This window comes from Suillus fuscotomentosus, assembly GCF_016647785.1.
Source record: "Suillus fuscotomentosus strain FC203 chromosome Unknown F5891scaffold_6, whole genome shotgun sequence".
Lineage (NCBI taxonomy): Eukaryota > Fungi > Basidiomycota > Agaricomycetes > Boletales > Suillaceae > Suillus > Suillus fuscotomentosus.
The window spans coordinates 636,613-663,741 of NW_024539518.1; the positions used below are offsets into that span (position 1 = coordinate 636,613).

The 27,129-nt window shown below is 48.6% G+C and overlaps 12 protein-coding genes and 1 non-coding gene across 13 annotated transcripts; 3 read left to right on the forward strand and 10 right to left on the reverse strand.

Annotated features, from left to right (window-relative positions):
- Positions 1-60: 60 nt before the first annotated feature.
- F5891DRAFT_626565 (alpha-N-methyltransferase NTM1) lies at positions 61-1,356 on the reverse strand. The gene is made up of 5 exons (XM_041372529.1): positions 1,161-1,356; positions 1,089-1,105; positions 410-1,032; positions 259-360; positions 61-207 (listed from the first exon to the last, which is right to left on the reverse strand). Exons 1-5 carry the CDS (start codon positions 1,243-1,245, stop codon positions 186-188), a joined length of 849 nt encoding a protein of 282 aa, XP_041231365.1. The 5' UTR covers positions 1,246-1,356; the 3' UTR covers positions 61-185.
- Positions 1,272-2,819, reverse strand: F5891DRAFT_626606 (Swi3-domain-containing protein). Its single transcript, XM_041372530.1, has 3 exons — positions 2,296-2,819; positions 2,115-2,237; positions 1,272-2,062 (listed from the first exon to the last, which is right to left on the reverse strand). Exons 1-3 carry the CDS (start codon positions 2,794-2,796, stop codon positions 1,469-1,471), a joined length of 1,218 nt encoding a protein of 405 aa, XP_041231366.1. The 5' UTR covers positions 2,797-2,819; the 3' UTR covers positions 1,272-1,468.
- Positions 2,820-4,648: 1,829 nt separating this feature from the next.
- Positions 4,649-6,888, reverse strand: F5891DRAFT_626619 (WD40-repeat-containing domain protein). The gene is made up of 11 exons (XM_041372531.1): positions 6,834-6,888; positions 6,525-6,780; positions 6,101-6,470; positions 5,868-6,052; positions 5,531-5,817; positions 5,264-5,472; positions 5,128-5,216; positions 5,009-5,074; positions 4,912-4,953; positions 4,821-4,852; positions 4,649-4,772 (listed from the first exon to the last, which is right to left on the reverse strand). The coding sequence occupies exons 1-11, from the start codon at positions 6,851-6,853 to the stop codon at positions 4,661-4,663; spliced, it is 1,668 nt and encodes a 555-aa protein (XP_041231367.1). The 5' UTR covers positions 6,854-6,888; the 3' UTR covers positions 4,649-4,660.
- Positions 6,889-6,959: 71 nt separating this feature from the next.
- On the reverse strand, positions 6,960-9,072 carry F5891DRAFT_1249385 (uncharacterized protein). The gene is made up of 9 exons (XM_041369868.1): positions 8,989-9,072; positions 8,914-8,931; positions 8,750-8,863; positions 8,692-8,718; positions 8,540-8,637; positions 8,481-8,489; positions 7,930-8,433; positions 7,736-7,879; positions 6,960-7,666 (listed from the first exon to the last, which is right to left on the reverse strand). The coding sequence occupies exons 1-9, from the start codon at positions 9,049-9,051 to the stop codon at positions 7,378-7,380; spliced, it is 1,266 nt and encodes a 421-aa protein (XP_041231368.1). The 5' UTR covers positions 9,052-9,072; the 3' UTR covers positions 6,960-7,377.
- Positions 9,073-9,371: 299 nt separating this feature from the next.
- On the forward strand, positions 9,372-10,930 carry F5891DRAFT_626721 (uncharacterized protein). Its single transcript, XM_041372532.1, has 3 exons — positions 9,372-9,752; positions 9,837-10,080; positions 10,236-10,930. The coding sequence occupies exons 1-3, from the start codon at positions 9,595-9,597 to the stop codon at positions 10,698-10,700; spliced, it is 867 nt and encodes a 288-aa protein (XP_041231369.1). The 5' UTR covers positions 9,372-9,594; the 3' UTR covers positions 10,701-10,930.
- A 730-nt stretch (positions 10,931-11,660) lies between these two features.
- F5891DRAFT_t30 lies at positions 11,661-11,758 on the reverse strand. The gene has a single exon. It is a non-coding gene; the product is annotated as a tRNA-Lys (tRNA).
- Positions 11,759-11,912: 154 nt separating this feature from the next.
- Positions 11,913-12,572, forward strand: F5891DRAFT_1125812 (histone-fold-containing protein; the record flags this gene model as incomplete). The annotated part of the gene is made up of 5 exons (XM_041364013.1): positions 11,913-11,924; positions 11,977-12,145; positions 12,214-12,318; positions 12,381-12,503; positions 12,553-12,572. The coding sequence occupies 5 exons, from the start codon at positions 11,913-11,915 to the stop codon at positions 12,570-12,572; spliced, it is 429 nt and encodes a 142-aa protein (XP_041231370.1).
- A 135-nt stretch (positions 12,573-12,707) lies between these two features.
- Positions 12,708-14,067, reverse strand: F5891DRAFT_626780 (mitotic checkpoint regulator, MAD2B-interacting-domain-containing protein). Its single transcript, XM_041372533.1, has 4 exons — positions 13,470-14,067; positions 13,024-13,424; positions 12,818-12,956; positions 12,708-12,761 (listed from the first exon to the last, which is right to left on the reverse strand). Exons 1-4 carry the CDS (start codon positions 14,023-14,025, stop codon positions 12,754-12,756), a joined length of 1,104 nt encoding a protein of 367 aa, XP_041231371.1. The 5' UTR covers positions 14,026-14,067; the 3' UTR covers positions 12,708-12,753.
- Positions 14,068-14,158: 91 nt separating this feature from the next.
- F5891DRAFT_1125814 (uncharacterized protein) lies at positions 14,159-18,886 on the forward strand (the record flags this gene model as incomplete). The annotated part of the gene is made up of 19 exons (XM_041364014.1): positions 14,159-14,447; positions 14,509-14,855; positions 14,907-15,277; positions 15,329-15,584; positions 15,640-15,739; positions 15,799-15,861; positions 15,907-16,015; positions 16,089-16,246; positions 16,356-16,557; positions 16,613-16,820; positions 16,890-17,026; positions 17,082-17,195; positions 17,253-17,347; positions 17,410-17,813; positions 17,875-17,953; positions 18,007-18,182; positions 18,234-18,374; positions 18,433-18,500; positions 18,550-18,886. 19 exons carry the CDS (start codon positions 14,159-14,161, stop codon positions 18,884-18,886), a joined length of 3,654 nt encoding a protein of 1,217 aa, XP_041231372.1.
- On the reverse strand, positions 18,763-19,747 carry F5891DRAFT_626958 (uncharacterized protein). The gene is made up of 2 exons (XM_041372534.1): positions 19,227-19,747; positions 18,763-19,171 (listed from the first exon to the last, which is right to left on the reverse strand). Exons 1-2 carry the CDS (start codon positions 19,497-19,499, stop codon positions 18,929-18,931), a joined length of 516 nt encoding a protein of 171 aa, XP_041231373.1. The 5' UTR covers positions 19,500-19,747; the 3' UTR covers positions 18,763-18,928.
- Positions 19,748-20,264: 517 nt separating this feature from the next.
- On the reverse strand, positions 20,265-21,753 carry F5891DRAFT_627055 (adenylate kinase). The gene is made up of 5 exons (XM_041372535.1): positions 21,227-21,753; positions 21,038-21,146; positions 20,910-20,974; positions 20,663-20,855; positions 20,265-20,605 (listed from the first exon to the last, which is right to left on the reverse strand). The coding sequence occupies exons 1-5, from the start codon at positions 21,499-21,501 to the stop codon at positions 20,303-20,305; spliced, it is 945 nt and encodes a 314-aa protein (XP_041231374.1). The 5' UTR covers positions 21,502-21,753; the 3' UTR covers positions 20,265-20,302.
- An 881-nt stretch (positions 21,754-22,634) lies between these two features.
- On the reverse strand, positions 22,635-24,339 carry F5891DRAFT_1006645 (mitochondrial protein). The gene is made up of 6 exons (XM_041360427.1): positions 24,007-24,339; positions 23,902-23,956; positions 23,794-23,851; positions 23,513-23,738; positions 23,254-23,457; positions 22,635-23,204 (listed from the first exon to the last, which is right to left on the reverse strand). The coding sequence occupies exons 1-6, from the start codon at positions 24,056-24,058 to the stop codon at positions 22,852-22,854; spliced, it is 948 nt and encodes a 315-aa protein (XP_041231375.1). The 5' UTR covers positions 24,059-24,339; the 3' UTR covers positions 22,635-22,851.
- A 988-nt stretch (positions 24,340-25,327) lies between these two features.
- Positions 25,328-26,428, reverse strand: F5891DRAFT_627259 (plant expansin). Its single transcript, XM_041372536.1, has 5 exons — positions 26,173-26,428; positions 26,037-26,121; positions 25,865-25,988; positions 25,536-25,813; positions 25,328-25,478 (listed from the first exon to the last, which is right to left on the reverse strand). The coding sequence occupies exons 1-5, from the start codon at positions 26,293-26,295 to the stop codon at positions 25,456-25,458; spliced, it is 633 nt and encodes a 210-aa protein (XP_041231376.1). The 5' UTR covers positions 26,296-26,428; the 3' UTR covers positions 25,328-25,455.
- Positions 26,429-27,129: the final 701 nt, after the last annotated feature.

The window sequence follows — 27,129 nt, forward strand, 5'->3', positions numbered from 1 at the left end:
CTCGTACAATGCCAACGATAATAGCTGTTTATGTAGGCAATGACGTTGGTGTAGAAGTTCAGATGATGTCAGATGAACAATGTGTTTATGTTGGCTCGATGTTACATACTCTTGCACTACGGACGCAATCACATATAACGCGTGCATGCATGGCTGACGACAATAAGAGACTACTGAAGGATGTCTCATGCCTCCCGTAGTGCGTACCTGAAGCAAGTAAGCATAGTAATAATATGGCAGTCCAGCCAGAGTACGTACATTTTCACAGGGTATAGTCCTTTGGGAAGCCCGTGTTGGATTTTCTCTTCGATGATTTTGAGACCAGCATCCCGGAAAATATTTCTGAATGCGAGATCTGACCTATGAAGCAAAGTCAAAGTTTTGTAATACAGAATCACTTCTTACAAACCGAGTGAAGGTGGAGTCTTGCTCGTCAAAAACAGTCACTGGCTCATTTTGCTTGCCGCATATATTCTCCTTCACTACGATGAGACTCCTCCCATCACGTAGAGCCTTCTTGCTCCTCTGAAGGAAAAGCACAAGATCATCATCTCTCAAGTGACCGAGGCACCATTGGCACCATATCACATCGAATCCCGTTTCCGTTTCGTCATCACCACCTTGCGGCAGATAACCGACACGATCCAGAGGTGTCCCTGGTACGACCGGGTCAAAAGATTGCAAGGCACCTTGCAAGAATGTGACGCTCTTCGATCGATCCGCGATACCCTTCCATGAAACCCTATACCCGCTGTCGTTGATTTCTAAACCGGATTCGCTGGCTTTTCCACGTGATCGGGCTTCGTTGATGAAAGACTCTACAGGCTCAAGCAGAACAACATCCGAGACAAGATGAAGGAGAACGTCTGATGTGACGCGCCCGACACCTGCGCCAACGTCAAGAGCTCTCACACGCTTAGTTTCGGATGGAGGGGCGGAGAGACTCCGAAACGGTGATGGGACTGTGGATAATTCAGGAAGGAGGTCGAGGAGGAAACGACGTGATCCAAGAGAATCGACACGAGGAAGTGACTGTCACAAATACTTCAGCACAAAAGTTCGTCGGTGAGGATTGAGATCAGAGTCACCCCCGTTCCAAATCCACCTGGATGTGATGTTAGCCGATGTTCGATGGCAAAACGGCTAACAATGAAGCAGACCAAGCACGCCGTCGTAGTTTGCGGGCTGAGTGGCCCAGTATTGAATACCTGCTTCAAGGCTTGGAATTGGATTGGTCGAAGACATTGTTTATCGTTACTGTGATTGATCCAAGATCTGTTTATCAAGACTTAGGTCACGTGATTCCAGCTGGACTGATCGTCAATCTAGCGAAGCCTTTATAGATAGGCGGTCCTTCTATCAAAGAGTATGTCTACAGTGGTTGGAGTCAGAGGAACGGATGAACGTGATGATAAAAGAAGCTCGGCTATTGTGTTCAACGACAAGATTATAATATGGCATTTGCTCACTACGCATATATATCATCAAAGTCTTCGTCATTTGTCCCGAGAGATATGTTAGCGTTCTCTGCCGAAGGCGTACTCAACACAGATGACACAGGAAGTTGTTTCGATGCTGTGTACTCTTCTCTCTCCAATTCCTGCACCATATCCCACATCTCTTCATCCTGGTTATCGACTACGATGCTCGATTTACTACTCTCCAGAGGTGGAGCAGGGTTGGGGATCGAGTCATCAAATATTTCGAGGTCATTCCACATCGCCTCTTCGTCGATGTCCATCCCATCTGCAACTTCGGGTGGCAAAACTTTGTATTTGGCTTTTGGCGCGGGAGGTTCAGGCGAAACCGAACGTTGTGCTCTAAACGCAGCGAGGCGTTTCTCCTCTTCTCTAACGACAGCATCGATATCAAAGTCGTCATCTTCAGCCTCTGACGATGAGGGTGGAAGGGACGGGGCATGCAAAGAGGACGAATCGTCATTCACGTCTGCACCCTCAAGATTTGGATCGGTGAGGTCGATAACATCGTCGCCACCATTTTCTCCTGGTTCCTTGCCATTGACAAGGCCTTTCGCCTCATCACGCCATACACTTAGTCGGACCTTCATTGATGTGTGATTGTGATATGCGAATGCAATCAATATTTGGTCGTACCTGCATTCGTTTTGAGTGACATAATTTTTCGACGCGCTCAACGGTGTCCTTGAATGGAGTCTTGGGATATAATCTATGAGACCAAAACTGGTACACTTGGAGAATGCGCTGAAGGTCCGAATGCTAAACAGATATCTGGATATCTGCATCAGAGCACAAGTACGCTGTCAGTGTAACTCACCTCATGACCTTTCCCTTTAACTTTAAAGTCCTTGATATTTTGGATGAGCTGTGGAAATCCGGATGCTCCAATTAAACTTGTTTCATCGAGTAATACAACCTTCTTTCTCTCTTTTTTCCCTTCTTTTCCTTTTCCCTTTTCCTTTTCCCCCTCATCGTCTTCGTCGGGACCTAAATCTCTTGGTGGAGAACTGCTAGGCAAGATTTGATGGGGTGTCAGCGCGTGTTTTGCTTCGGCCTGTTTGCGGAGTGCCTCAAGGTCAAGGGCAGGTGCAAGGGGCTTATATCTCAGGTCATCCTCTTCCCCTACGTCATCATCATCGATGTCGGCGAAGAGCGCGTCTACGTCTGGTCTTGGTGCCGAGCTAGTAGGTCTTTTCGGTGCTGGTCGGTCATCCTCATTGTCTGAGTCAGAAAGAAATAGTGTCTCTCTTGGGCGCTTCTGAGAGTTAATAGCGTGAGTGGGGGAAACTGGCGCGTCCCAGATGTCGTCGAGAGACATGATTAATGTTCTGGTGCAAGGACGCGTTATTTTGATTTATTTATCTCACGCGCTTCCTTAATCTTCAATTTCCACGGTTTACTGCAGTGAAAGCTCAGATTCTTCCGCCTCCCAAGCTTGCAGCCGTGGTGCATGAAATTTGAAAGCCCACAGCTCTCTCTTCCGAATTCACTACGTAAGCTGCGCCTTCTTCTGAAACCGCATGTTTCTAAGCTTCATCCTCAACCAAACGATAGTTCAAGGATAATCGATTCATGCTGGAGCTGGTGAGCTCGAATATGTGATGATTTATCCATGGGGATTGGGTAGGGCAAGTTGCTGCCACAGTCTTAGACCATATAGCATACCGAGTGACGATTACGAGGGTGAACGTTCAATAATCACACCATTTGGGAGGGTCAGCGTTAGAAACTAGCACCCGAAAACGTCGATTGATCTATCACATCGTATCACCTACTGCGATAGCGTCTCGCAATTTCGTCAAGTGGGGTCTGCGCATAGATTTTCCAAGCACAATCCACAACATCGTTTTACGTCCGCGTGACGAATCATGTACGCACAACAGAATTTGGAAATCGTCGTCAAATATCGTTTCTGCTGCAACCACTGGGCGTCCAGACTCCAGATCATCAAGTGGCTATTGAGTGCGGGAGACTTGCAAATAGTAGGCACAAAAAGTGAGATCACAGTTGAGTGACATTCCGCAAAACGAGAGCAACAAGTGATCTATCGGACCCTAACCACACCGGGTAACCGTTTTCCTCCACAAATCCATCAGCATTCGCCATGGACGATATTATAGCCATCTGGATGGAAGAGAGGGGTGGAAAGGAGAAAGTCAGGAATAGACTGGGCCTACATTGACACCTTGGCGCAAACGTCCGCGTTCAATGTTGAACAACTTACAAGTCACTGAAGTAGGTGATTGCGAGACATCCCTTTGAAACCCATAGTGCATACACTTCCCGTTAATCGGAAAGTGAGAACGTCCAGGAAATGGACAGTTTGTGGGCAAGTCTGTCACAGACTCCGAGGATATTGTCTGGGTCCGAGTATGGGGCCTGTCGGCCGCTCAGTTGCAGATACAGTGAAGCACGCATGTGAGTATGATTCCTTCTCGATTATTTCGTATCATTGCAGTATAGCTCATGTGTTTTCAGGGTTTTTCTTCTAAAGTTGCCCTGTCGTTTGTCTCGCCTTCTCGATGAGGGACAATGTCATCCTTGCAACGAACCTCATGATGTGAAACGCTGTCTCCGTTATTACGATACCCTCTATCATCCACAATTTAATCTTGCATTTCTTGAAGCATCCGAACGCTTTTGCACATGGCCGAAGACTTCGCTTGAATCCATCCTTTGTGTTACTCGAGGTGTCACTGGTCGAACCTTCATGGTTGTGTTTCATACGACGGCGTTTGTATATCACTATGCCACCAGCAAACATCATGGCACCAAGTGAATTTGCCGTTGCAGGCTACCATTGTTGTTGTTGTCTTGCACAAGCTTTCCTCTTGTGCAGCTCTCTGTTGAGAAGTGTCTGCCTTCGAAACTTGGACGTAGTTCTACTACAGTGAGACCAACATTTATTGGGATAGTGTCTTAGTTGAGTGTTTCTTGTCTCAGTTTTGTGAGGTCCAGGAAAGACAAAAAAGCATCATGTGCGCGCAGTGCTATATCGTTTCATCGTTACCCGACTATGAGTGATGCATTCGAGTAGCTTGTGGTTGTTTTTCTTGGTGGCTTCTTTGTCTTGGGTCGAAACTGCATAAGCATCCTATGTTGTTGTCTTACAATATTTGCGAATCATGGTGTACTCTTGCGGAGTCGGCGAACACCACTACGATGGCATACGATGATGTGAACTACTCTACATCTGGTGGTGCCCAGAGTACACAACGCCCACTTGCGTTTCCTGTTGCACATCTTTCGACAATGCTTGGGTGGGAGCATGTCACAGCTTGTGTAGCAGTGAGCCTGAGATGACGAAGTTAGTTATGGTCACCCAGGACTCAGATTACTGACCGACTGTCTTTGAGTCTTGCAATCAAGTGTCCCTAAAATTGAAAAATGTCAGAGCCAGTTAAAAGGATCCAGCTAATGTGTGGATGAGTACCTTGCATGAATATATGTCCAGAGCGTAGCTCATATTCCCAATCTACGGTGCCACCAGTCAGACGATAGGCTGCGCCCAGTTGCATCAAATTACTGACTGTGAAGTGGGGGAACACGTCTGGGTTGGGATTCCAGACCGCACGAAGAATAGTTACCCATTTGCCCTGGAAAGCGTCAACAAAGGAGAACGGAGTACGATAACAAGGCTGGTCCTTACTGTCTGGCAGTTGTGTTTTATCCCGCGGAACGGCGTGAAGGAGGGAAAACCGGGTGACGAATTGTACTTCGCAACATCCAAATCCCACACTGCAAAATGGTCAGTTTGTCTTGACGCACGCAAATATATCACCCACGTCTGATTGAATCGTCGTAGCTCGTACTGACGATACTTCTCCCTCTCGGGTCCCAGTATGCTGAGCTCACCGATTTTCCATGTTGGAATATACCGCGAACAGTGCCCTTTCCCTTCTTTGAATAGACTAAGTCTTCGACAGTGTATTGGCTGAGTTGATATGGGCCGGTCGCGGAGGTCAATTTCTGCAGCTTCCTGCTGTCCCACACCCTTAGAAACCCATTGCTAAGAAAAGAAAACAAGGGCATAGATGATAATTATGTCTTACTTCAATACACGACTGTTCGAAGCCGTAAGCAAGAAATGCGGATTTGTCGGGTTGATGCTAACGGTGCCAATTTTCGCAGGTGAGAGACCATACCAACAGGCTTTTTCTTTGGGTTCTCGAAGATCAAGGTGGGTGATGCCGCCGGAAGCGTCGGATATCCACATTTCGTGGCCACTAACTGGAAGATCCACACTTGTAATGAGGTATTCTGAAGAGAATATCTCTTGCGACATCCCCGAGACAAAAGAAAAATGGCGTATTGTGCCATCGTATGAGGTCGTAAATAGCTATAAAAAGCTCTTAGTGCAGCCATTCCATGAACAAGTTGTGTCCTCACACTATGCGCATCAACTGGGTCGAATTTTATACATGATATTGATGATGTCGAAGAAGCTGGCCAGTGACACTGGAGGCGCCAATGTTTTCCGCCTTCTCTATGGTCCGCGGAGATGTCACCATCTTCATCTTCAACCTCATCTACGGGAGCTCTGGCATCCCATATTCCAATTTGACCGTGTTTGTCTACATGCATGTTAGCGACTTGCCAATAACTTGATCACGGTACCTTACCCCCAAAGAATACTAGATCCTTAGTAGCATCGGGGTGGTAGGCAGCGCTGTAGATTCTGTCTGCAGTCACCTTGGCGCGAGACACTATCCTCAGTTTCTGAAGTTTATTTCTCAATTCTTCAACTTCAGCTTCATTCTTCTGGTCTTCATCAAATACAAATGCGTCCGCATCTGCGGTACGTTTCGGTAACGGAACATTCGTGACAGCTTGCAGGGATGATCGGAGCGAGCTGAGATCTGACTCCTCTAGTTTGTCCCCCAACGTAGTAAGATCTAATTCCTGATGTCTGGGGCGTTTTGCAAGACGAGCTTTCTCCTCGGCCTCGAGGCGTTCTTGCTCTTCAATTTGGCGCTTCTTCTTTTCTTCTTCCTGCAGTGTGATGAATCGTAAATGCTGGAAGACTACAGTCATACTGGCGCTCACCTCTCGCTGCCTCTTCTGCGCGGGAGTTTCATTTGGATTCACGACTCCATTCTTAAGACGTGCACTTTGCCTACGAGGCGCCTCTACAACTTCACGCGCTCGTTTCACTGTCTTCGCAGGCTGTATGGGCTTTGCTCTTGTTCTGATGGCAGGCTTGGGTTTGGGCGGGATGCCGAGTTGAGTGACAGCATCCTTGAGATCAAGCTCCTCCAGGAGCGCGCGGTTGCGCGCGATGTTGGCTTCACGCTCAAGTTCACTTGAGTTAAATGCTTATTAAGGGACTCTGCGCGAAAAATGAAATGAACTTACTATGCTGTTAACTCGGACATCGTGTATGCAGGAGTAATTGAAGACAAGATCGGTGAGACCAATCGAACGCGTCGCGTGACGTCACGGTCACGCGCTTTTGCATCACGGCCCCCTGACTGTGGCGGCTGATTGATAATCGATAATCCTTCACTGTTACAATTTCGATATCGACTACAGTACAACTGCGGATACAACAACATATCATGAAGAAAAATCGCTAAGAGAAACATGTAGAAAAGTCGGGGTCGTCAAAATGATGCAAGATCAGAGAAATATAAAGTTGCGCAGGGGGAGCAGATATCGAATAGATATAATAGCTGCGGACGTGACAAGAAAGCATGTGCAGGACAGCGATGGTATAGCCCGACAATGTTCTAATATATCAAATGCAGAGACGTTTCAAAAAGGTGGGGCGTCGCAAAACAGAAACAGAAACGGAAGAATGCTAATCTCTGGCGAGTAACGAGGAATCACCAGTGATATGAGGGACACGCCTGGAGGTGGGAAGACCAGTTATCCACCTCGGCTCAAAGGTATCTCCCTCCTAGGTAACTTCAAACACAGAAGTTTCGAGAAGCCTGAACTGAGTTGTGTCCTTCGAATTCTCGCTCCACCCCACAATCTCTCTCCAGTTGACTGAATTCGCCTCCTTCTCGCCTGCACCTGCAAACAATCCCACATCGTCGTCCGATAACCCGCGGAAGATGAGAAATAGGCGCGTAAAGACGCAGGGGTCAGAAGTAACTGAAATGTCAATTGCGGCGGCTATCTTTGAAGGGGAGAGGAAGCGGTAGGCAATGTTTTTGTGGGCTGAAAATGCGGAAATGTTGTTACTGTATACGTCAACGTCAGTGTCAGTGTCAGTGTCAGTCATGTCAGATGAATGGCATGGGAACACGTACTTGATGAAGTTAGTTCGCGCATGCATAGACATGCCTAGCTGGTCTAGGACACTCATAAGGTGTGGCACGAAATCTCGGAAAGTCATAGCGTATCCATTTCGGGGTGCAATAAAATCATTAGGATCGACCATCGCTGGGTCGGGTCTGCGTAGTATAAGGATCAATGATCCAGGAATGAGAGGTATGAGACTTACACAGCTTCGTAATATAACGACGTCGTAACCATCTCACTCTCAAAATGCTCGAGCGCACCACCAGGGTGAACACGCAGAAAATATTTCACTTTGGTTTCGTTAACTGGTTGCGCAGGGGGCCATGTAAGTTCAAGCCTCCATAGCGGGTTGACTGAGAGAATGACATCGCAATACTGCTGGGCAGGTGAAAGGATGCTCAGGTGGCATTTAACAGAAGAAGGCTTGGCAGCGGTCGTGAGTTTACTCATGACACGCGAATCGAAGAGCATGTCAGGTGGGACGTCGGGGTTGATTATACGGGTGCCTGTGAAGTCGACAGTGTGAGTGCCGCCGTCGTGCACTATGTTTAGCTTGCCCCAGAACTGGCCATCGACAACGGTACCGTCTTCCATGCGGGCCATATCGACATCATCAGCAGAAGCAACTGTTGTTTCTAGGACCACGTGTTGGCCGGGTACGAGTTCCAGGTTAAACGTGGCAGGCATTTCCGTGACTGGGGGGGGACTGAAGACATCTCAAGCAGTGCATGGCTAACTCAAAAGCGTACTTACGGTGGCGGCCTATGACACAGTTAGCTTAGACGAGTTCATGATCATGGCATCAAACTTACGGTGGTTCATCAGGTGGCGGAGGAGCGTCGCTTACAATCTCCACCCGCAGCCCCTGCACGCCCATTATCGCAATTTGGTATGAATCCTCGCCAGTGAGCTACACATATCTGCCATGAGCCACCCATATCAAAGATAGAATTCGATCACGCACATAGATATAAGGCCCGGAAACCAGCCGCTGGCAATGACATCAAAAAATATCATCCAACCCGACAGCGTCGACTTACAGAGGCATGAAGGGATGCGAATTCAACAGGGACACGCAGGCCGAAGACGGCATCTGGGGGAGGTTTTGTCCAATCTCTAGCTACTGCTTCGAGTTCCTGTGCAGGAACAGATCAGCCGGACACGGGCAACGACCACCGCCACTTACGGGGAAACTATTAGGTAGCTGTGGCGGAAGACGGAATTACATTATAATATGAGGGCAAAGGGGAAATGTTCGTACCATTCTCACTGTCTCCATATCCTCGTAGGCAAGTGTGAGGAGTCGTTGTCGTGCAAGCGCCATTTGGGCTTGCCTCTCGCGGAACTCGCTCTCCTTGTCTTTTTTCTTGAACTTTCCCCAAAAAGATTGAGAGGGAAGACTGGCGCTGGTTGATCTGCATGAAGAAAACATTTGAAGGCTGATAATTGGGATATCTGTGGCCTTTTCTTACGCTGGAGAGAGAAGCATAGCTGAAATAACGGAGGGCTGGGGATTAGAGTATGAGGAAAAGAGTCATGCCAAATCAAAAAAGGATTTTTGATTATTAGCAGGTCGAGAACACGCGATAGAAACACGAGGCAAGGAGTCAATTGCTGCAAAAGATAGATCAAGTCATCAAGCGCTCGTATCAAATGATCCCAGGATCCGAACTCACGAGAACTTTCTTTAGCCAAGTTTGATGATAATCAATACCCACAGCGGGTAACCCTTGGCCCGACGTCGATACGAGCCTGACAAAGGACTCCCAAATGTCATTACTTTAGATGTGACTCGTACATCAAGCTGTGTGGCACGTGGCAACAGCACCGAACGCTCCAACCAAACCCAACTTGAACATCAAAAATCATGTTTCGAGCTGTCGTGCACCAGAAAATTCTCATAAATGCCTCACGCTTCACAGTAAACAACAGGCATTTTGTTTCTACGGTTCTTCTCTCCCGAACTTGGGAAAATGAGACTCTGGTCACTTTGCGTCATGAAGCGAAAACCCGAGGTCTTTCGACGTGAGTCACTTTCGGCTCCTACGGTTACTAACTTCTTTTGCTTTGTTCTCTTCGCATTGAAACCCGAACTGATTGTACCATCAGCAAGGGCAACAAATCTGACATCATAAACCGAATTCAGGTGCATGAGGAATCTAAAGCTCTTCCTTTTTCGCAGCCTACGCCCGCCGTATCTCGCAATGCGTCTTCATCTGCCGCTCCACCTCAGACTGCATCTCCGGGCATACCGCCTGCATCACAGCCCGCGGGTGCCTCAAAGACGCCCGACTTTTTCTTGGTCAGATTACCCAACCTCTCTCAAGATGGGCCACCCGAACCCGTTCAAGTAGTAAGTATTTCCCCCTCATTCCTTGATCGATGAGGCGGTTCGATTTAAGTTACGAGCCTAACGGTTCTATTCCTCATCGACCATATCGAGTCTTTGTCACATGCGAACTCTTTGATACGACCTTGTATTTTCACATCTGATGATCATCCCCTCAGCCCTTCGTTCCCGATTTTTGGGATTCCTCTAGTCCGAAACCCGAGCCCATAGAACCTTCTCACCCAAAATTACACGTTGTTTCGGGGTCTGCGACACATCCTGATGGTGGTCCCACCTACAACCTTGAAAAGCCTCAGGACGCTGTGGTTATTGAGGAAGTAGTGGTTATCGAGCCAGAAAGTCAATCCAAACCCGCGATTGAATCTGGCTTATTCCGTGACTTGGCCGATGATCTTGGGCTGCAGCGGAGTTTCCAGGTTGGCCAGGCGGTCTCGAATGTGGTACGGGCTGCCAAGGAGCAAGGGCCTGATTTGCACGCAAAGTCTAGGCCCCTCAACAATGAGCAAGCCAGAGGAGTTTGGGTCTTGCTCGGTTTACTCGCAGGATCATGGATCGTTGGAGGATGGGTGAATCGTGCTCGGTCGGTGCCTGAAGTACCCAGCACGGAGGAAGGCAAGCACTAGCATCATCTTTGAGTGATATGTATCGCAACACTCTCTTACATAGAGACTCTCCTATCTGGTTGTCAGACTTTTCACGTCTAGCGTTTTTCTTGATATATTATTCCGAGCGCACGTTTACTTCGCTGGAGATGGACTGGATTGCTTCAAGACAATCTGCCCAGATCATGTTCTCTGATGAACTTTCGAACCACAATATGTTAGGTCCAGTCTTGCCAAGTCCAGGTCAAACCAATCAAAGGGAGACAATTATTCCTCCTCGTTCCTCATTGTTTATTTCAGGCCATACTCGGCCATGCGTTAACCATGAGGCAGACCATGCATCATTGCTCGACTATCAACTAGTTAGTATGTTATCTTCATTGGTCTATTGGTCTTTCTAGGAGAAACTACTTTGATGCTACCACTGCTGCAAACAATTCGATAAATAGCGTAAGAACAACCCACTAGCAGGAGCAAATAAATGATTCCGCGACCCACTGATTATGATTGTGTTGTTAGCTGGTTCGTCTCGATTTATATCTATCATGAGTCTTCTTTGTCTGAAATACCCCTGAGACAGAAATTGGTAGTTCCGGCCGTTGGTTTATCATCGTATTTTGTTGGTATTTTAGGCCACTTCTTTTTTCGTTCCACTTACCCGGGCCCAACGAAGGGCCTGCCTACTAGGCTCGTGACCAGGGACAAGTCGAGTGGCGAAACCAACACCTAACATTTCAGAGACGTAGTATGAACTGGTCATGAGTCTAGAGCCTGTCACATGCATGCCAGTCGACGAGGCAGCAAAAGAAACCATTCGAAGCGAAGTTCCGGCAAGGCGGGCCGCTAATAATGAAGAGTTTGGGGAATTAGTCACTGGTCTATGGGTTGTTAGTTCGCCGAAGTAAATAAAAACTTGCATTTATAGGTGATTTCTGAACGCACTCAAGGCTTGTCACAGTTCAAAAAGCGAAAGTGAACAATAGCCCACCGCGAGGGTCGAACTCGCAGCCTTCAGATTACGTCAGATGGAACCGACATTCGTAAAAGTCTGACGCTCTATCCGATTGAGCTAGGCGGGCGCCCGAAAAGCCACCTTCCTATTCCAACAAGACCGCCACAGCGCTTCAAACTCCGCTTGGGAGCGCGTCGGCTAGTATAAAGCGCGACGCGTCTCTGTAGGGGCGTTTACGTGTTTTCTGTGTTTTCTTTCCTTTTATTTTGCTTTGAGCAAGTATGCCGTTCAAGGTATCTTAGTTCGTCAATATTCAAACTGACAACTTGCTTACCTTTGACGCAGCCCAACTCAACCGCCTCCAAGGCGCCCGCTTCCAAAGCTGCTAAAGCACCCGTGTCGTCGGCGGGACAGCAGAAAGCAGCTAGGAAGGCACCTTCTAAAGAAGATGGGGATATGAAAAAGAAGCGTAAGAAGGCAAGGAAGGAGACATACAGCAGTTATATTTACAAGGGTGTGTTTACCTATTCGCTTTTGCTCGCGTTCGGATGCAATAATTGGCTAACGTGTTTTCTCTTTTAGTGCTAAGGCAGGTGCACCCCGATACTGGGATATCGAACAAGGGAATGGGCGTTTTGAATTCATTCGTAAATGACCTGTTCGAAAGGATCGCCACGGAAGCGAGCAGTACGTCATTTTGGTCGATTTTGTTTTATTTTGGCAGCGACCGATGTCTTCCCGTTGTGCAGAGCTTGCATCTTATACGAAGAAGTCTACTATCTCCTCGCGTGAGATTCAGACAGCAGTGAGGCTTATTCTTCCCGGAGAGCTCGCAAAGCATGCGATTAGTGAGGGAACGAAGAGTGTCACAAGTGCGTGTTCTTTTCCCTTATGGGTGCAAATGATAACATTTGTGGGCAGAATTCTCTGCTGCCAGGTGAGACGGGCGATTAAGCACGCCACCGCAGCGAGAGCCGGGTCCGATTTTGACGCATCGAGCATGGTGAATGGACAGACGCGGATCTATTAAATATGTAGCATAGTCCATCTCGTAAATATTATGCATACCCTCTTAGCAGTAGCAGCATATCCCTAACATGATGTATAATCGTTTCCAAGAACCTAGAAACCTGTAGGATTGATGAGTTGTGTAACGGAGAGGCCACACAAGGGAAAAGACACGCACCATATTTGTTCCCTGCCTCTTTCCTGTTCCTGCGTGCCTGTGCAATCTTCTCCTCCATTGCTTCCCGGTTCTGGTAAGCGTCTGTGAGGAGCGTCGTCAATTGATGTCGTGAACGAGCTGTCGAGCCTAGTTTTGCGCCCTGTAGAGTGTAGTATCGTGAGGACTGGTCTACCATGCAACGGAAGCATCAAAAACAGCACACAGACCTGTACGTTCATCCGCGGTCGCTCTGGCTCCCCAGTCTTGACACCCGTAAGAGCCTTCCTGTCCTCCCTCTCTTTTATCTCTTTCCGTGCTTTCTCCATCTCTGTCTGCATGTTGACCTCCGCCGCTTCTTCTGCCTCTCTCTCCACCTCACCTTTCTCGAGTGCGCGGACCTGGGCGTCATATTCTTTCTGCCACTTTTTGACGAATGTGGCATAGTATGCCTGGTCGTGAGCGGCCCAGGCACCAGAGGGGAGGAGGTAGTATCCAGGGTAGGGGTCAGTAGGCGTTGGAGATGGGGGAGTGAATGAGGCCACCTCAGGGGCAGACGAGACAGTTGGTGTGGATGTGTTTGGTGTCGTGGATGTAGAAGGTACCGTAGAATTAGGTCTCAAAGAGGTACCTGCAGGGGATCAGGATAAGAAACGCAGAGTCGTAGGGAACATACCGAGGGAGAAGAAGTTCACAGCAGGTCCCTTTGACGGTGCTTGAGGCTGATAGTCCTCATGGTCTAGATTGACGTTGGATTTGCCCTTCTTGATTGAAAGGGGTAGGAAAGACATAGATGCCTCCTCGCCATCTCCTTCGCCGTCCTCCTGCATGCTCACTGGTGCATGAAACACTAGTCCTGGACCGTTTCCGCCTCCAAGCATGCGTTCAGCTTTCTTGGGTTTGACGGGCAGAGGCTGAGTAGGTGCGGGCAGCATGTTGAGAAGGGATGATGTGCCTGCCCCTTTGCTAGATGTGATTCGGGGTTTCTTGGCTGGTGGTCGGTCATCTGTGTCAGAATCATTTGAAGGAAGCGAGGGGAGCGTGATTTCGATCTTCTTTGTGCGTTTTGTTTTGGTTGGTGGTGGAAGTGAGAGACTTGATGATTTGGGTGCAGGTAGGGAGAGGCCTGAGGGCTTCGATGGCGCTGGTACTGGTGCTTTAGGAAACGATACAGAGGGTGACGCTTCGTTTTCGCTGTCGACGTCACTACCGTAGTCTTCTATGCCTAGCATACTGTCTTGTTCGTCGTGGAGAGCGATGAGCAGATGTTGATGTTTGTTTGTACTACTGAATCACAGAGTATTGTATTACATTGTCAATTTGTATTGAATTTGAGGACCCTCACTGCAGTCAGCTTAGGCAACGATGGCGTCGCCTGCACCACGAAAAACGCACAGATACGCTACTCCGCGTCAATCACTGACGCCGCCTAGACAGCGCCGGATGGTCAGTGCACGCCCTGCCGGCACACCCTCCAGGCGCACTGAGGATATCGCTGTGGTACAAGACGTCATGGAGGTCGACGACGTGCAAATGTATAATGAACGTATGCTAGGATCAGGGAGGGAGACTCTCTACGCGCGCACGGATGAGATCAGTGTTGCTTTTCATGCTGGACTCCCGTTTGAAGTCAGGCGCGAGTTAAAGGGTGCCGGTACGTCTATCTGCTCAACTCAATTCATCCAAGCGTTGAAAATAAGCTTGACCGTACACAGATTTCTATTCTCAATCTTGGACAGGTGCAGTTGATGCCATCACGGGGTACGCCCTTGCCGCGTCCTCGAACACCTGTTTCATCTGGCATCACACCAAACCGACTACATGCTACATCCTCCCTTGTCCACCTTCCTCTCAAGATTATGCACAACCTCCATCTGCACCATTCCACGCTCTAGTCCCCTCTAGGTCACGTTCAGAACCTGGTCTTGTCCTTCTCTCCGTCCGAGGTGACATCCGTTTCTGGGACAGCATAACCAGCGGTCTAGCAGGTGGCGGCAGTTTCGAAAGCATCAATCTTGAGCTCGGAGAGGGAGAGTATACGTCTGGATTGCTTAGGGTTGACGTAGGTGCCTCAGCACGCTCATATGTCTTTTGTGTTGACGTACGCTCGTAGGGTCAAATCTACATTGCGTCTACATCGCATGGACGTCTATTTAGACTCACGCTCACATCTCAAAGCGGGCGGCATACGCTCTCAGCGAGGCTTTTTGCACCGCCGCCCGCACCTGGGCTCTCTCTTGCGCGTCTCCTCTGGTCCACGCCTGCTCCCCAGCCTACACTAGGGAATATATCTGCTCTTGCTCTTGGTTTTGGTAGTGGCGAGGTTAGAAGGGGTATGGTAGCAGATAAGGAATTATGGACGCTCAGCGAGACCCGCGTGCAGAGGTGGAGCTTGAATAAGGAGGTGCTACTGGGTGAAGTGGATGTCCGGGAAGCAGTGGGGAACGTGGAGGATCTAGAGGGTGTCGATTTGGGCGTGGAGAGGTGCATTTTGATCGTGTTGGGTTAAGATCTGGCTAATTGTCGTATCTACAGCGATGGGACACTCGTTGTCCTGGTCTCATACGCCGGGTCCGAGCAAGAGACAGCTGCGATGGCGATTGACCAGTACGGTGGGTTTGGTATGGGCGTACCGGTACCGAGAAGGATATATGCGCTTGTCAGACTTAGTGCTAGCACGAAGCGGGGTGAGGTGGCGAAGTTTGAGGGAGGGGGTGGAGATGGAGGTGTGATAGAGGGCATAGGTGGAGGCATGAAGATAGATGGTGTTACGGGGGTGCTATATGCTACGGTGGGACTCTCTATCTTGGCTCTGCATGAAATCTAGCTAAAAAGCGTGCTCATAGACAGCCGCGTCGGCACCCTTACATCCTCGTCTGACACTCCTCGGGGGAGGTGCAGTCGTAGCGATCAGATTCGTAGATGTGGTCGTATTTTGTGCTCGGGGTGCGTTCTCGTCTCAGCCTGCCATGATTCAGCGAACAACTCACCCCTTTGCGGCATAGACTCTCCCTACCAGGATCGCCTTACCCTGAAAGCCCCCAACACAGATCAGATACTCGGACTCGGTGTGCTTACAACATTCCAATCCCCAATGCACTCGTTTCCTGCAGAACAGGAACAAGGGGGAGGAGCAGGACCCGAGGACATGCTCATACTAACAGCCGGCGTGCTCATGCGTGCTCGTGTGGATTTAGGGAGGGTCAAATCATTCGATGAGGCGTAAGTCGCGTTCCTCTCCTCCGTCTACTTCTTTGCCCCGTGTCCTGATGACTGATCCAATCTGATTCCACAGAACCGGCCGCGCGATCCTCATAAGAGCACTCCTCACACAAGCCATACTTTACGGAAGCAACCCCGATAACCCCCTACATTTCTCATTTCCGCCCGAGGTTGATGCCGAGGCGCTCATGACAGGTGCAGAGGGGTTAAGCAGGGCCGTCCTCGAGAGTGGTACGTACATATTATTCTTGCAGCTACTTCAAAGACGCTGATTTCTTCTGCAATGATTTCGGTCGGTTATTTTCATTATTGGCGCGACACCTTTATTCCAACCGGAAAGACCCAGAGATCATCCGACCAAATCATGACCTCACCTCTCAACTGACCTCTCGAAAAGATAGGCTCAGCTGGCTCATACGTTTCATCAATGACAATGCAGCACTCGCAAAGATGTCGCAACGCAGCCGCCAGCGTCTTGCTACAGATGCGGAAAAGCTTTATGCATGTCATCAGCTTTGGTTGAAGATGAATGAACATTTAGAGTGCGTCTTCTATCTACTCCTTCCTTTATTTACCCCTCTGATTACATCCGAACAGCGCTGGGGCCTCCCACTCCCTCGTCACTGATGCCATTCACGCATTCACAGCTGCCCACCCTCTTTTACACCCATCCGCTTCGCACGATGTTGTCCGAGATTTCTTCCGGTATAGAGTAGCAGAGATTGGCCGGCTGGTTCCGTTCATGGTGGAACGGGTCGAGAGGACCGGAGAAGGTGCTATGAAAGAGGTTGGAGGTGCTGTTGTTGTGAGTTTTTACCCTCACACTCTCACAATGTTTTGTACGTGTTTGGAATGGTTCTGATGTGGGCTCTAGACGATTCTGCAAGCAGCGCTCTCGTATAGAGCGTATAATCTTGCCGTGTATGGCATTGAACTGCCTATGATCAAGCCGTGGACGAGCCGTCCAAGCGCCATCGACGGTGTGTTAAAGCTTGTCGATGCAGCCACGAGGTGCGTAGATTTTGGATGCGTTTATCATGTTTATCGTGACCCTTCTTTGCTATAGGTTCGCGCTTGACCCGAGCAAAGCAAACACTAAAAGCGCATCGAGAGAGCTTCTCCCAGAGCTTGCGATAATGTTTTTCGCATGTATGCAAGAGAGATTGGATTGGCTCGATAGGCGAGTTGTTTATCTCAATGCATAGCGCGAGAGAGAAGAGGGCTAATCGACGGATAGTCCCATAGCAGCAGACGAACCTGGTTCCGAGAGGGACCACATAGAGCTCAAAGAACGCTTCGACCAACTCCGCCCCGAGATCCTCGAAACTCTTCGTACGCTTTCCCTTCTTTCAATCTTCTCCCTTTCATTTTCCTAACTACCCCATAATTTACAGGTCTGACCTCTTACCTCCCAAACGCTCTCACGCTCGCCGCATCACACGCCGACTTCCGCTCTCTCGCTGCGCTATTACACCAAGACACCGTCTACCCGCCCTCTTCCAATCCGCACGCGCGCACGATCGAAGAGTATGTCGACCGCTTTGGCGGAATGTTTGCGAGGGAGGTCGTGCGATGGTGTATGGTGCATGGGGAAGCGAGGGTGGTATTTGCGATGGAGGAGAGTGGGAGGGGAGAGTGGGGAAGGTATATGGATGAGTACTGGGCGGAGGAGGAAGGTGAGGGAGGTAGATGCGATGCGGTGGCGTGGTTGAGGGATTTGGGGCAGGGGCGGTGGAGTGTTGCTGGCACAAGATTGTTTAGAGAGGCGAAGGGCGCTGGAGATGTAGGTGTTAAGCATGTGAGTCAATTCGGATTTCGGTGATTGGATCGGGGTAGGTGTTGATTGGTGTGCGGTGTAGTTTATGCTTAGCGTAGGCAAGCTTGCGCATTTGGCGCAGATGCAGGAGGCTGGGGATGCGGACGATGCTGTATTGGATGGTACGTTTGTTCGGTTCCTTTTGCACCAATGTGCTGGACTAAATGCCGTCCAGCATTCCATGATAGCCTGGATTTTATATCGGTGCAGGAGAAAATTCTTCAGGAATTTCGGGAAGCTGTCAGCAGTTTGCGGGGCAAACAAAAACAGAGCCTGGACGCGCAAGTGGATGCGGTAATAAGGGCGAAAGGTACCAGACTAAAAGGGGACCGGAGGCACGGGCTGCTTGGGGTGCGTAGATTTCTATTGTTTCTCTAAATTTGTGCTGATTTCTGTGAGCAGATAATGAAGATTTTTGTGAGGCAAGTGCTTCAGGGCAAGGCGCTCAGCTTGGAAGATGCAGCGGACGTGCTTACACTGCAAGACAATGCGGAGAGCGTGGAAAACTATGCTACTGCGCTGCACTTACTTGCGCATGCCGAGGTATGTCGTCGCGCTTATCATGGCTTTTTTGTCGCTGGAATGACGACTGTCGTACAAGGATATTCCAGACGCAAGGAGACAATCCTCATTCAAAAGAGTGTGGTGTAGAATATACAATCACGATGAGTATGTTCCATTTCCCTATACCATTCATCAGCTTTAATGGTCATTTTAGCTGGGACTCAATCCGCGAAACTGCCAACATCACTGACGCTCAACTAACCTCCCGCTTCCGTGCAACCGCGCTTTATACCACGTTCAACGTTATTTTACCCTCGCCCCAATTATCTCAAATACCAGGTGTCGACCTTGACCCGAAAGAATGCTTGTCGGTGCCTTTGATGCCCGAGATTAAGTCGCGTTTCCCAGGCATACAGGAGGACATGGTGGGTGACTTGGCGAGAGATTACAGAGCCGAGAGCTCAGGAGTCGAAGGACTGAGACTGGAAGACGTGTATCATCGTGTTAGGGAGCTGGTGATGCTGGATCTGGGGTACGCAAGAGAGGGATAGAGTAGTGTCGTACGAATCCTGCAGTTGCAAAATCTATATAAATTATAGAAACCTCCAGCTTGCCAACCTCTTTTTTACCCTCTGAAACTCAACTTTAGCAGAGAGCGAGAGATCCTCGAGTGTCCGTTTCCTGAGCTCCGCGGCATACTCGTCCTGGCGCGCCCATTCCTGGACCACCCACTTCTTGTAAAAGTCAGACAAGGCGTGCTCGTGTGCTTCTGTAGGTGCATGGGGTGGGAGGGCAGCGAGGACTGAGGATTTGGCAGCTTCGAAGCGGGTGTTACTCTAGTAGTGATCGATTCGAATCATTCGTTCTGAATCACGATAATGCAGAACCTACTTCTGCCCAGTATGCGTGGTTGAACCCGTCGAGCTGTTCTCGATGAAGTTTCCACTGTAGTTCGTGGTCTACTGTATCGTCTGAGAATTCTCTGAGGGAGTATGGGTGCTGTTTAGACTCAGAAGGGGAGGACGAAGAGGTGGCAGTGGTGTATATGATAGGACGGAGGTTGGAAGTTGGATCTGGAAGCCCGATAAAGTTGAACGATGGCCTAGACGTGTGGATAAAACGTTTGTACGCAGAAATGTGAGCTAGAGATGTCCGTGGTGACATGCTAGTGATGGGTTGAGAGTCGAGACAAAGCTTAGTTACATCGATACATTTGTTACACTTTCAATAATACACCATAACAATATGAAGATGTTCATCTTCCAATCCATCCTTGAACACTTTATGCAGTCTGGCCATTGGATTCAGCGGCTCGCCACCCTTGACGCTGTCTTGATATCCAATTGTGTCGAGTAAGTCCACGTCATTTGTGTTGATATTAACCGTCTGCAGTTTCACATCGTCAGTACCAGATCTTCAGTTCAATCACTCACCTTCCATGGACCATAGGTCAAGCACATAAGCATCAATATCACTAAATCAATTTGGTGCACTATCCTTGATAGCGTCCTTCAAGTGGTCCACAGTACTCGCACTTTCGATATTGACTGGAAACATGTGCTTTGGGGAATCACCAAGGACCCAACAATTGAGCTCAAGTATTGTGGAGGACATGAAAATTTGAACAGGGAGATGGACTTCTACAGCTGGGACCAAGCGGATGACTTTGTGGCAACGTACAACAGAAGGATCGATAGCCTGGCACATGGTAAACACCTTCCGCGACTACCTCCTTAATGTGTTGAAGTTCTACAAACAATTGTCTGGTAATCAATTTGATCCCAAGGCTGCATACCAGACTTCCTATCGGTATGATTGCAAGGGTAGAAATACAATTGATAAAAAACATGGTGAGATGTCAAAATATTCGAAAGACGTAGTTGAGACGTAGGTAGAACAAGAAAAATGCAACAAGAAATGGCGAAAGGGCGAACAGCAAAATACTCAACGTCAACTACGAAACACGGCTAATTTAAAAATTTGGATGGATTAGGCCCATCACTAGCCGCACCTCGCATGATGGCCCGCTTTTCTTGTTCCATTGCAAATGGGTCACTGAGACTATACCGCCGCTGGGAAATGCTTGAAATGCGTTCCCGAACGCCGGGGAACGACCTTCGCACGACGGCGTCTAACTGAGGCCAAATCTCGTCCGACGTTTCGCCTTGCAGAGTAATAAGTCGTGCCAATTTGTTGACCGGCGATGCGTAATATGCGAGCAAGGGCGACGTGGAATCGTAAAATTGCTTGAGACGGCGAGAAAATATCTCCTGATTAATCATCCGTCGGAACTTTGTTATGGACATTTAGGTTTTGAATCCACGTACAGGGTTATCATCAGGTCGCCTCGTCAATGGTTCGCCTGTTTCATCATCGAATCCATCCACTTTGGGTCGGTTGTATGACATGTTGTACACACGGCCAGATGGCAGATGAACCCAGCGGTCAGATATCCGACTCAGGATGACATTGTCTGCGACATCCAAGTTGACTACGAGACTTAATGGGGCATTCTGGTTCCTGAAACCTTAGTCAATACGTGGGCCCCGACGGCATGAGATTGAGATTACGAACTGAAGATGGGCATCAAGCAATTTGCCTTGACCTAGTGTTCGTGGAAAGCCGTCCAAAATCCAATGCTGTAAAAATCGGGTACTAATTCAGGCCCGCAACCATGTCGGAGGGAAATGTGGCAGACTGACCCTGTTGTTGAGCGACTCGAGTTTGCTCGCGACCACTTTTAGCATGACATCATCAGGAAGTAAGCTTCCCTGTGCAACAATTTCTTCTGCCTGTCTGCCAACTTCAGTTCTAATACCATGACAAGCAAGGGTCAGCACCGCAGCATCATGCGCCGTAGCCACATATGTGACACGTGAATTTGACCTCACCTCTCCGCGATGTGCTGCCGCAAAAGGTCACCAGTGGATAGGGACAGTATGTCATACTTCTTCACGAGGCGGGCTGAGAGTGTTCCCTTGCCAGCGCCGGGTTTTCCGAACATGAGCATACGCAAGACCTTGCCGTCATTTTGTTCCGCTGAGCGCAGAGTGTTGAGATAAAATGGTAGTGCCTTTGAAACCGATACAGAATGGGAGATAGATCTGTGCGCAGTTGCAGTGGGGGCGAATCGTATTGACGGGGCGCGAGCGAACAGAAAGTTCATGAGGAAGGAAGCGGATAGAATTAGAGGCGAATTAATGATAGGTATATATTCCGCTGGGTGGTATCGAATGATGTGTTTATTGAATGTCGTTCGATAAATTTTGTTCCGTCGATACGTACGAACGTACGCGGATAGCTTAGTGTACTGCTTCGCGAGGTACGCTTCCTCGCTTCACCAACAATTTGGGGGGGGGGGGGAGTGGCGGGGTGTTACGTGGTAATGGGGTGTTACGTGGGGAAGAAGTCTGAATCACCCATTTCAATGATTTAAAGGAGACAGTTTGTGTCATACCAAAGTAAGTAAGTGCAAATCACACAATTGGAGTCTAGACTTCATTCCACGGCAAAGGTTGGGTGACAAAGTGCTGTACTTTGCCAACGAGTCACCACGACATCCCCCTCAATGGTAATGCCATGTCTTACATCTTACCCGCTATCACATCATAGCCACTCGCGAGTCTATCTGTGGTTAGTCACGATCTCACACGCCAACGTCCATGTGACCATCCGCGATAGTTATCATTGCGCTGTACCACTAGCAACGTGCTTTCCTTCGACGATTTTTAGGAAAATCAAATCCCTTTCATAAGTTTCAGACAATCGTCGGCTTACCTGAAAAATCACTGGATGAACGCCTTCACCTGGCTTGGAGACCTCGTCATCAGTCGAGCGTCCAATCTTTCCATATCCAATATTGGTGCCAAGCGGCGTCTCAGGCTGCGTGTGCGACCTCAATTGGGGGTGAGGTGATTGACTTTACGCAAGGTATGTCAGCGAACCGTCCGCTTCAAGTGTTTCTTGCTCTACTTGTCATCCAAACTATTGGATAATGGTGTCATTGATCGGGATAGTCAGAATGTGCAACCATATCTCCGCTCGAGACATTGCCTAGGGTCCGCATTACCCGTTATATGCATGTACCAGTCCAAAAATGACAGTACGCACTGGTATACGGCAGAGGAGCACGTCTTATTCCCAATGACTGACCGAGCCCATGACAGACGAAGTTCGGACTTTGCCTCTCCGTGCATCTATCTCCGAGTCAGTGACTGTCCTGCTCACACTATCAAAGCACTTCTACTCGCTGGAAGACTTTTGAAGCCTCGATCGTTTATATAGTTCTTGACGAGAACACTGGGTCTGAGTCTGAAATTCTCCGAGTCTTCCCCCGAGTCACTAGATCTTTTTATACTAACTACAACACCTAACAACTTGCATAAAGCTAATGTCCTTCAGATATTCTTTTCACGAAACTAGCGCGTAATCAGTCGACCGAGAATTAACGATTTACCACGAAGGAACAAAAAATGTACAGTATGACGTCGAGGGAATATGAAAGGTATATAACGTTCTAGGTGTTTGCCGCCGGCTCCTCTGATCCCGTCTGGGACATCCCGATCAGTTGGTGCATATCGCGTGTACCAACAACACCACGTATATCCTTAGCTGGATCCAAGGAAATACAAATAGCCTCAGCCAGATGATCCACATTAATTGGCGGGATCGAGAGCAAGTTCGCCATGGAATTCAGGGAGGAAGGCGTTTTGTCCGTAGCAGTGGGAAACACCGACGTGCCTAACCATCGAAGAACCGAAGCAGGCATCGGGATATATGATGGCACTGCGTCATGGGCCCATGACGAGAAACCGAATATCGTAGCTGGAATAGTAGTTATCGGTCGGTTATGCGGATGGTATATTATACCTAGTATAACTCGTTATTAAAAATTGAATCGTCAATGCTATGTACTTACTGGGGCGGACATACACCCCCTTGTATTGAGGATGATCTGTGACGATTTCCTCAATTCGCTGCTCGGCCTGCCGTTTCGTTTCGAAATAGCGCGCGGAGACAAGAGGTCGGTTGAAGTCCTCCGCGGAGACGTAGACAAAGGGACGAACACGTGTAAGTCCGGATACGGGCTTACTCGCGACGAATGTTTCACACACTCGAACAGCTGACGACGCATGAATACCGCACGCAGTAAAACAAGGCCATTAAGGATCACGCACCTGATTCATAATTGAGGATATCGTAAGCGCTCCGTTGACCTTCTGGTGCAGGACCGCCCATGCCCACAATGTATTTGATAAAGCCCAATAAATCACCGTCTTGCATCTTCTGCTTGTACTGCGTGTTGTCTAGAAGTGTACCAACAGTGTGGACAACGGCATCAACACTGGGGAGAATGTCCGCATATGATTCCGGATTCATGGCGTCAGCCTTCCGCCACTCTACCTGTTTGGGGTTTGAGTGGGCTGATGTGGTTGGGAGGGGGGCACGAGGCACGTACCCTTTCCACCCATGCAGGGGTATGGCCTTGTGGAGTTTTGTAAGGTTTTCCGGAAGAGCTGCCGCACCGCGGATGGTAGAATTGTTATACGCTGCAGAAATGACTTACCTTATACTGGTGACCTCCATTCCCCGGGCAAGAGCGATCTTACAAACCGCGGATCCTGCGAGTCATAAATGATTTGGCACGACATAAGGAGTTAGAAGCTCATACCAACAAAACCATTACCACCAACAACCAGAATTTTATGAGCAATAGCTGACATGGTGTCTAGGTTAGAGCTGTATGAGGTACTGATACTTGATACTTATCAACTTGAACGCGTCTACAACGCGCAAAACCTATATATGGAGGTATTTGCGACTGTTTGGTACGGCGCTGGCTAGTTGAATTGGGATGTCCGTGATGACGCAGGCTGACCGGCCTGTAGGCTGTGGCTCGTGCCCGAGTGCATGCCCGACCTACTGACATGATATGCAGTAGTGACCCTGTCCATCGGCCCGGATCAGTGAACCGATGTAGCCCCTCCTTTTCAAATCTGTTCACAGCCCTCATCAAGGAGCAATCCTTTTTTTCCTTGTTTTTTTTTGCTTGTAAACAATTATGTGGACTAGTTATCTTTGCACTGGTGACTGGGTGATTAATGGCCGCATCCAATATTACATAATATGGATAGTGCAATTGACCGCGTCACATGACTCACATCGTCTATGTAATAGCATTAGTATTTGCGCGTGAGCTCTTCGCCGATCGAATAATGAGTTTCCGCAGCATTTAGATTTTAGATTTTCACTCAAACCTTAAAAGGTCGGAGTGTTGTCTCGTACCTTGTTGCAACGTAGACCAATATTTTGTAACTAGATTTACAGTGTTATTGAAATGTCGTTGCAAAATAGCCACAAATTCAGGGAACGTACCATAATTAAACTGGAGACCCCCCTCCTGGGTATGAACGTTGAACGTTGACGTTGACGGCGGCATGTTGGCACAAGGACTCTAGATCATCGAACAAGAACGTTCTAAACGCTGCGATGCATACATCTATCTCCATGAGGAACAAATTATAATAGCGAGCGCTAACTTTTTTGGAACGTTGTCACCATCCGATGTCAAATATCATCATCGACAACCTTCGGCGATACAGAAGACGAGGTCCTAATAATAAGTTGCACGCTGCCAAAGTTCAGCAACCTTGTATAAACCAGGACTTCCCTTTGTTCTTTTAGTACAGCACTCACAATGGCATCAATCAAATGATTTAATATCTATGTTATTACGCACTGCGTCGTCTATGTGAATATGACATGACCGAGCATCTGTGACACTACTGTAGCCAGCTATCAACAATGTATGAAACATATTGCACGCCCTAAATATGATAAAAACTGGATAACAAAAGAAATTCATGAGTATGCGTAATTCCGAGTGATTGTAAAGCCATATAAACAAGAGCGAACAATGAACATATGTTGCCAGTGGAGGGAATGGGGGTATTTGATCGTCGGTGTGGAAACCAAGAGCCACCAGGGTAATTGATGTCCTGAACGCCAAGGCCAGCTACCACGCTCCAACGGGACTAGCCCGTCAAACCAAATAACGCATCAATGCGACAAAGAAAACAGTGAACAATGGAAGAGGCACACAGTGTCTGCTAAGAGACAACTAATTAAGGAATTTCCAGGTAACTATTAAGGGTCAGGTCAGCCCAGGATCACTAAACATAGTGATGAGACAAGACGTACTGGGAAGATCGCCGACGGAGAGGTCGTCTAGAGCTTGGAAGGCAGCAACAGAAAGGTCGATGGAGTTCGAGTTCTGACAAGTCGGGCAGTCATCAGCAATCGTAACCACGACAGTGTTGCCGTTGATCTGATTGGTGATTTGGACCTGTTGACCACAAAGAGGGGAAGTATTGCCAGAGTTGCCATAACGAGATTGATCCATAGCGCAGATGAAGTCAGAATCAGAGTGAACTGTTCCACATGCGCCTGGGTTGCCTTCCTGGTAGAAGTAAGTTGCACTGTAATGCAAACTTGAGTATTCGAGCAATGGTATGACAAAGTATATTTACTATCCGCCATAGTTCAGGCTGCTGTCGCTAGAACCAGTCGATGGCGCGGTCGTCGATACTGCCTCCGTGGTAGAGGTGGTAGTCGGAGCAGGGGCAGCGACGGGGGCAGAGGATGCAGGAGAAGCTGTTGGAGTTGATGAGGGACCATCATCACAGCCATCGTCACTCCCACCATTCGATACAGGTTCACCATTGCTGCAGGTGACACCAGAGGGCATCTGGCACTGAGCGGGAAGAGCGCTAGCGCTCTCGCCGGCCTAGATGAACTATGAGCAAGGTCAATCCAAGACATACAACATAACACCAACCGCAAGGGGGTGGCAGCAGTCAGAAAAGAATTGCGTGTTGTGCTGGGTCTGGCACTGGATTGCAACATATCTACAGTGGTAGGTGTCATAGGGCTGAGAAACGGTGTCAGGACACAGGGTCATAATTCACAAGGGATAGATTGACAAACCTCAAGAGCTGAGGTGTCCCAGCCTTGAGGGGCAGATGTGCGAGGAACGACGAGCGCAGATACTGCAGACGTAGCAATGAGGGACAGGACGAGTGTTGCGAATGTGGAGAACATGTTGAATAATGTGGTGTAAATAGGAGAAAAAGAATGCAGATGTGGAGAGAGCGGGGTGAAGACGAGGCGTTCGTGATCAACGAGTGACAGGACACTTGCAAAGGTCCAACTATTTAAGTCAAAAAAAATGGTGTTAGCACGCACGAAAAGCATGAGTCGGATGCGAGGAACCGACGTTATGAAAAAAACGAAGGAATGCGTTTACCTGACGGTAATTGAAGGGAGAAAGAAAGTGGTAGGAGGAGAGACACGGTTATTACTTCCGAATAAAGTCTTTCAGACTTTTATCCCTTGTATGACCGGATTAATGGATTTCATTTCCCACGTCGGCAAAACGTTGTCCTCGATTGCAGTCGCATCTTTTTATTGTGCCACAGAAGCCTTCGCCAGGCTTGCTTTCAACTTGTGGTGTAACCAACCACGTCCAATGGGTAATGACATTTTGCTGTAAGATGATCATTTCATTTGTAGAAAATTTTCTATTAGGTCCCCGCAGCAGTGCATGGCTACGCATGTACATGTCCGCTTAAATGTCCACAAATAGGCGTATATGATCGAAAAATAATAATTCTCACAAAGGGGGGTTATCCCGGCGAATTCCGATGCTCGGTTACTTGTGGCAGTCGTGCACATCCCTTCTTCGTCGGACGGTTACTTTCAGGAACATAGCTAGCTAAAGCGAAATAGCTAACAC

Coding starts and splice junctions, on each gene's coding strand:
- F5891DRAFT_626565 (XM_041372529.1), bottom strand. CDS start 1,245: ATGTCTTCGACCAATCCAATTCCAAGCCTTGAAGCAGGTATTCAATAC. Junction 361..409: donor CAAGACTCCACCTTCACTCG/GTTTGTAAGAAG, acceptor TTTGCTTCATAG/GTCAGATCTCGCATTCAGAA. Junction 208..258: donor GGACTATACCCTGTGAAAAT/GTACGTACTCTG, acceptor TACTTGCTTCAG/GTACGCACTACGGGAGGCAT.
- F5891DRAFT_626606 (XM_041372530.1), bottom strand. CDS start 2,796: ATGTCTCTCGACGACATCTGGGACGCGCCAGTTTCCCCCACTCACGCT. Junction 2,238..2,295: donor TTAAAGGGAAAGGTCATGAG/GTGAGTTACACT, acceptor ATATCTGTTTAG/CATTCGGACCTTCAGCGCAT. Junction 2,063..2,114: donor GTCACTCAAAACGAATGCAG/GTACGACCAAAT, acceptor ACATCAATGAAG/GTCCGACTAAGTGTATGGCG.
- F5891DRAFT_626619 (XM_041372531.1), bottom strand. CDS start 6,853: ATGTCCGAGTTAACAGCATA. Junction 6,053..6,100: donor GGATCTAGTATTCTTTGGGG/GTAAGGTACCGT, acceptor ACATGCATGTAG/ACAAACACGGTCAAATTGGA. Junction 5,075..5,127: donor TAAAACACAACTGCCAGACA/GTAAGGACCAGC, acceptor GACGCTTTCCAG/GGCAAATGGGTAACTATTCT.
- F5891DRAFT_1249385 (XM_041369868.1), bottom strand. CDS start 9,051: ATGGCGCTTGCACGACAACGACTCCTCACACTTGCCTACGAGGATATG. Junction 8,638..8,691: donor TTTCCGGGCCTTATATCTAT/GTGCGTGATCGA, acceptor AGATATGTGTAG/CTCACTGGCGAGGATTCATA. Junction 7,880..7,929: donor TCGTTATATTACGAAGCTGT/GTAAGTCTCATA, acceptor TATACTACGCAG/ACCCGACCCAGCGATGGTCG.
- F5891DRAFT_626721 (XM_041372532.1), top strand. CDS start 9,595: ATGTTTCGAGCTGTCGTGCACCAGAAAATTCTCATAAATGCCTCACGC. Junction 9,753..9,836: donor AAAACCCGAGGTCTTTCGAC/GTGAGTCACTTT, acceptor TTGTACCATCAG/CAAGGGCAACAAATCTGACA. Junction 10,081..10,235: donor CACCCGAACCCGTTCAAGTA/GTAAGTATTTCC, acceptor TCATCCCCTCAG/CCCTTCGTTCCCGATTTTTG.
- F5891DRAFT_626780 (XM_041372533.1), bottom strand. CDS start 14,025: ATGCTAGGCATAGAAGACTACGGTAGTGACGTCGACAGCGAAAACGAA. Junction 13,425..13,469: donor TGTGAACTTCTTCTCCCTCG/GTATGTTCCCTA, acceptor GATCCCCTGCAG/GTACCTCTTTGAGACCTAAT. Junction 12,957..13,023: donor GACCGCGGATGAACGTACAG/GTCTGTGTGCTG, acceptor TACACTCTACAG/GGCGCAAAACTAGGCTCGAC.
- F5891DRAFT_626958 (XM_041372534.1), bottom strand. CDS start 19,499: ATGTCACCACGGACATCTCTAGCTCACATTTCTGCGTACAAACGTTTT. Junction 19,172..19,226: donor ACCACGCATACTGGGCAGAA/GTAGGTTCTGCA, acceptor GATCACTACTAG/AGTAACACCCGCTTCGAAGC.
- F5891DRAFT_627055 (XM_041372535.1), bottom strand. CDS start 21,501: ATGAACTTTCTGTTCGCTCGCGCCCCGTCAATACGATTCGCCCCCACT. Junction 20,975..21,037: donor TCGAGTCGCTCAACAACAGG/GTCAGTCTGCCA, acceptor CGATTTTTACAG/CATTGGATTTTGGACGGCTT. Junction 20,606..20,662: donor GGCGACCTGATGATAACCCT/GTACGTGGATTC, acceptor ATGATTAATCAG/GAGATATTTTCTCGCCGTCT.
- F5891DRAFT_1006645 (XM_041360427.1), bottom strand. CDS start 24,058: ATGTCAGCTATTGCTCATAAAATTCTGGTTGTTGGTGGTAATGGTTTT. Junction 23,458..23,512: donor TATCCTCAATTATGAATCAG/GTGCGTGATCCT, acceptor ATGCGTCGTCAG/CTGTTCGAGTGTGTGAAACA. Junction 23,205..23,253: donor GGGGGTGTATGTCCGCCCCA/GTAAGTACATAG, acceptor GAGTTATACTAG/GTATAATATACCATCCGCAT.
- F5891DRAFT_627259 (XM_041372536.1), bottom strand. CDS start 26,295: ATGACCCTGTGTCCTGACACCGTTTCTCAGCCCTATGACACCTACCAC. Junction 25,989..26,036: donor TGGTGAACCTGTATCGAATG/GTGGGAGTGACG, acceptor CAACTCCAACAG/CTTCTCCTGCATCCTCTGCC. Junction 25,479..25,535: donor CTCCGTCGGCGATCTTCCCA/GTACGTCTTGTC, acceptor GACCCTTAATAG/TTACCTGGAAATTCCTTAAT.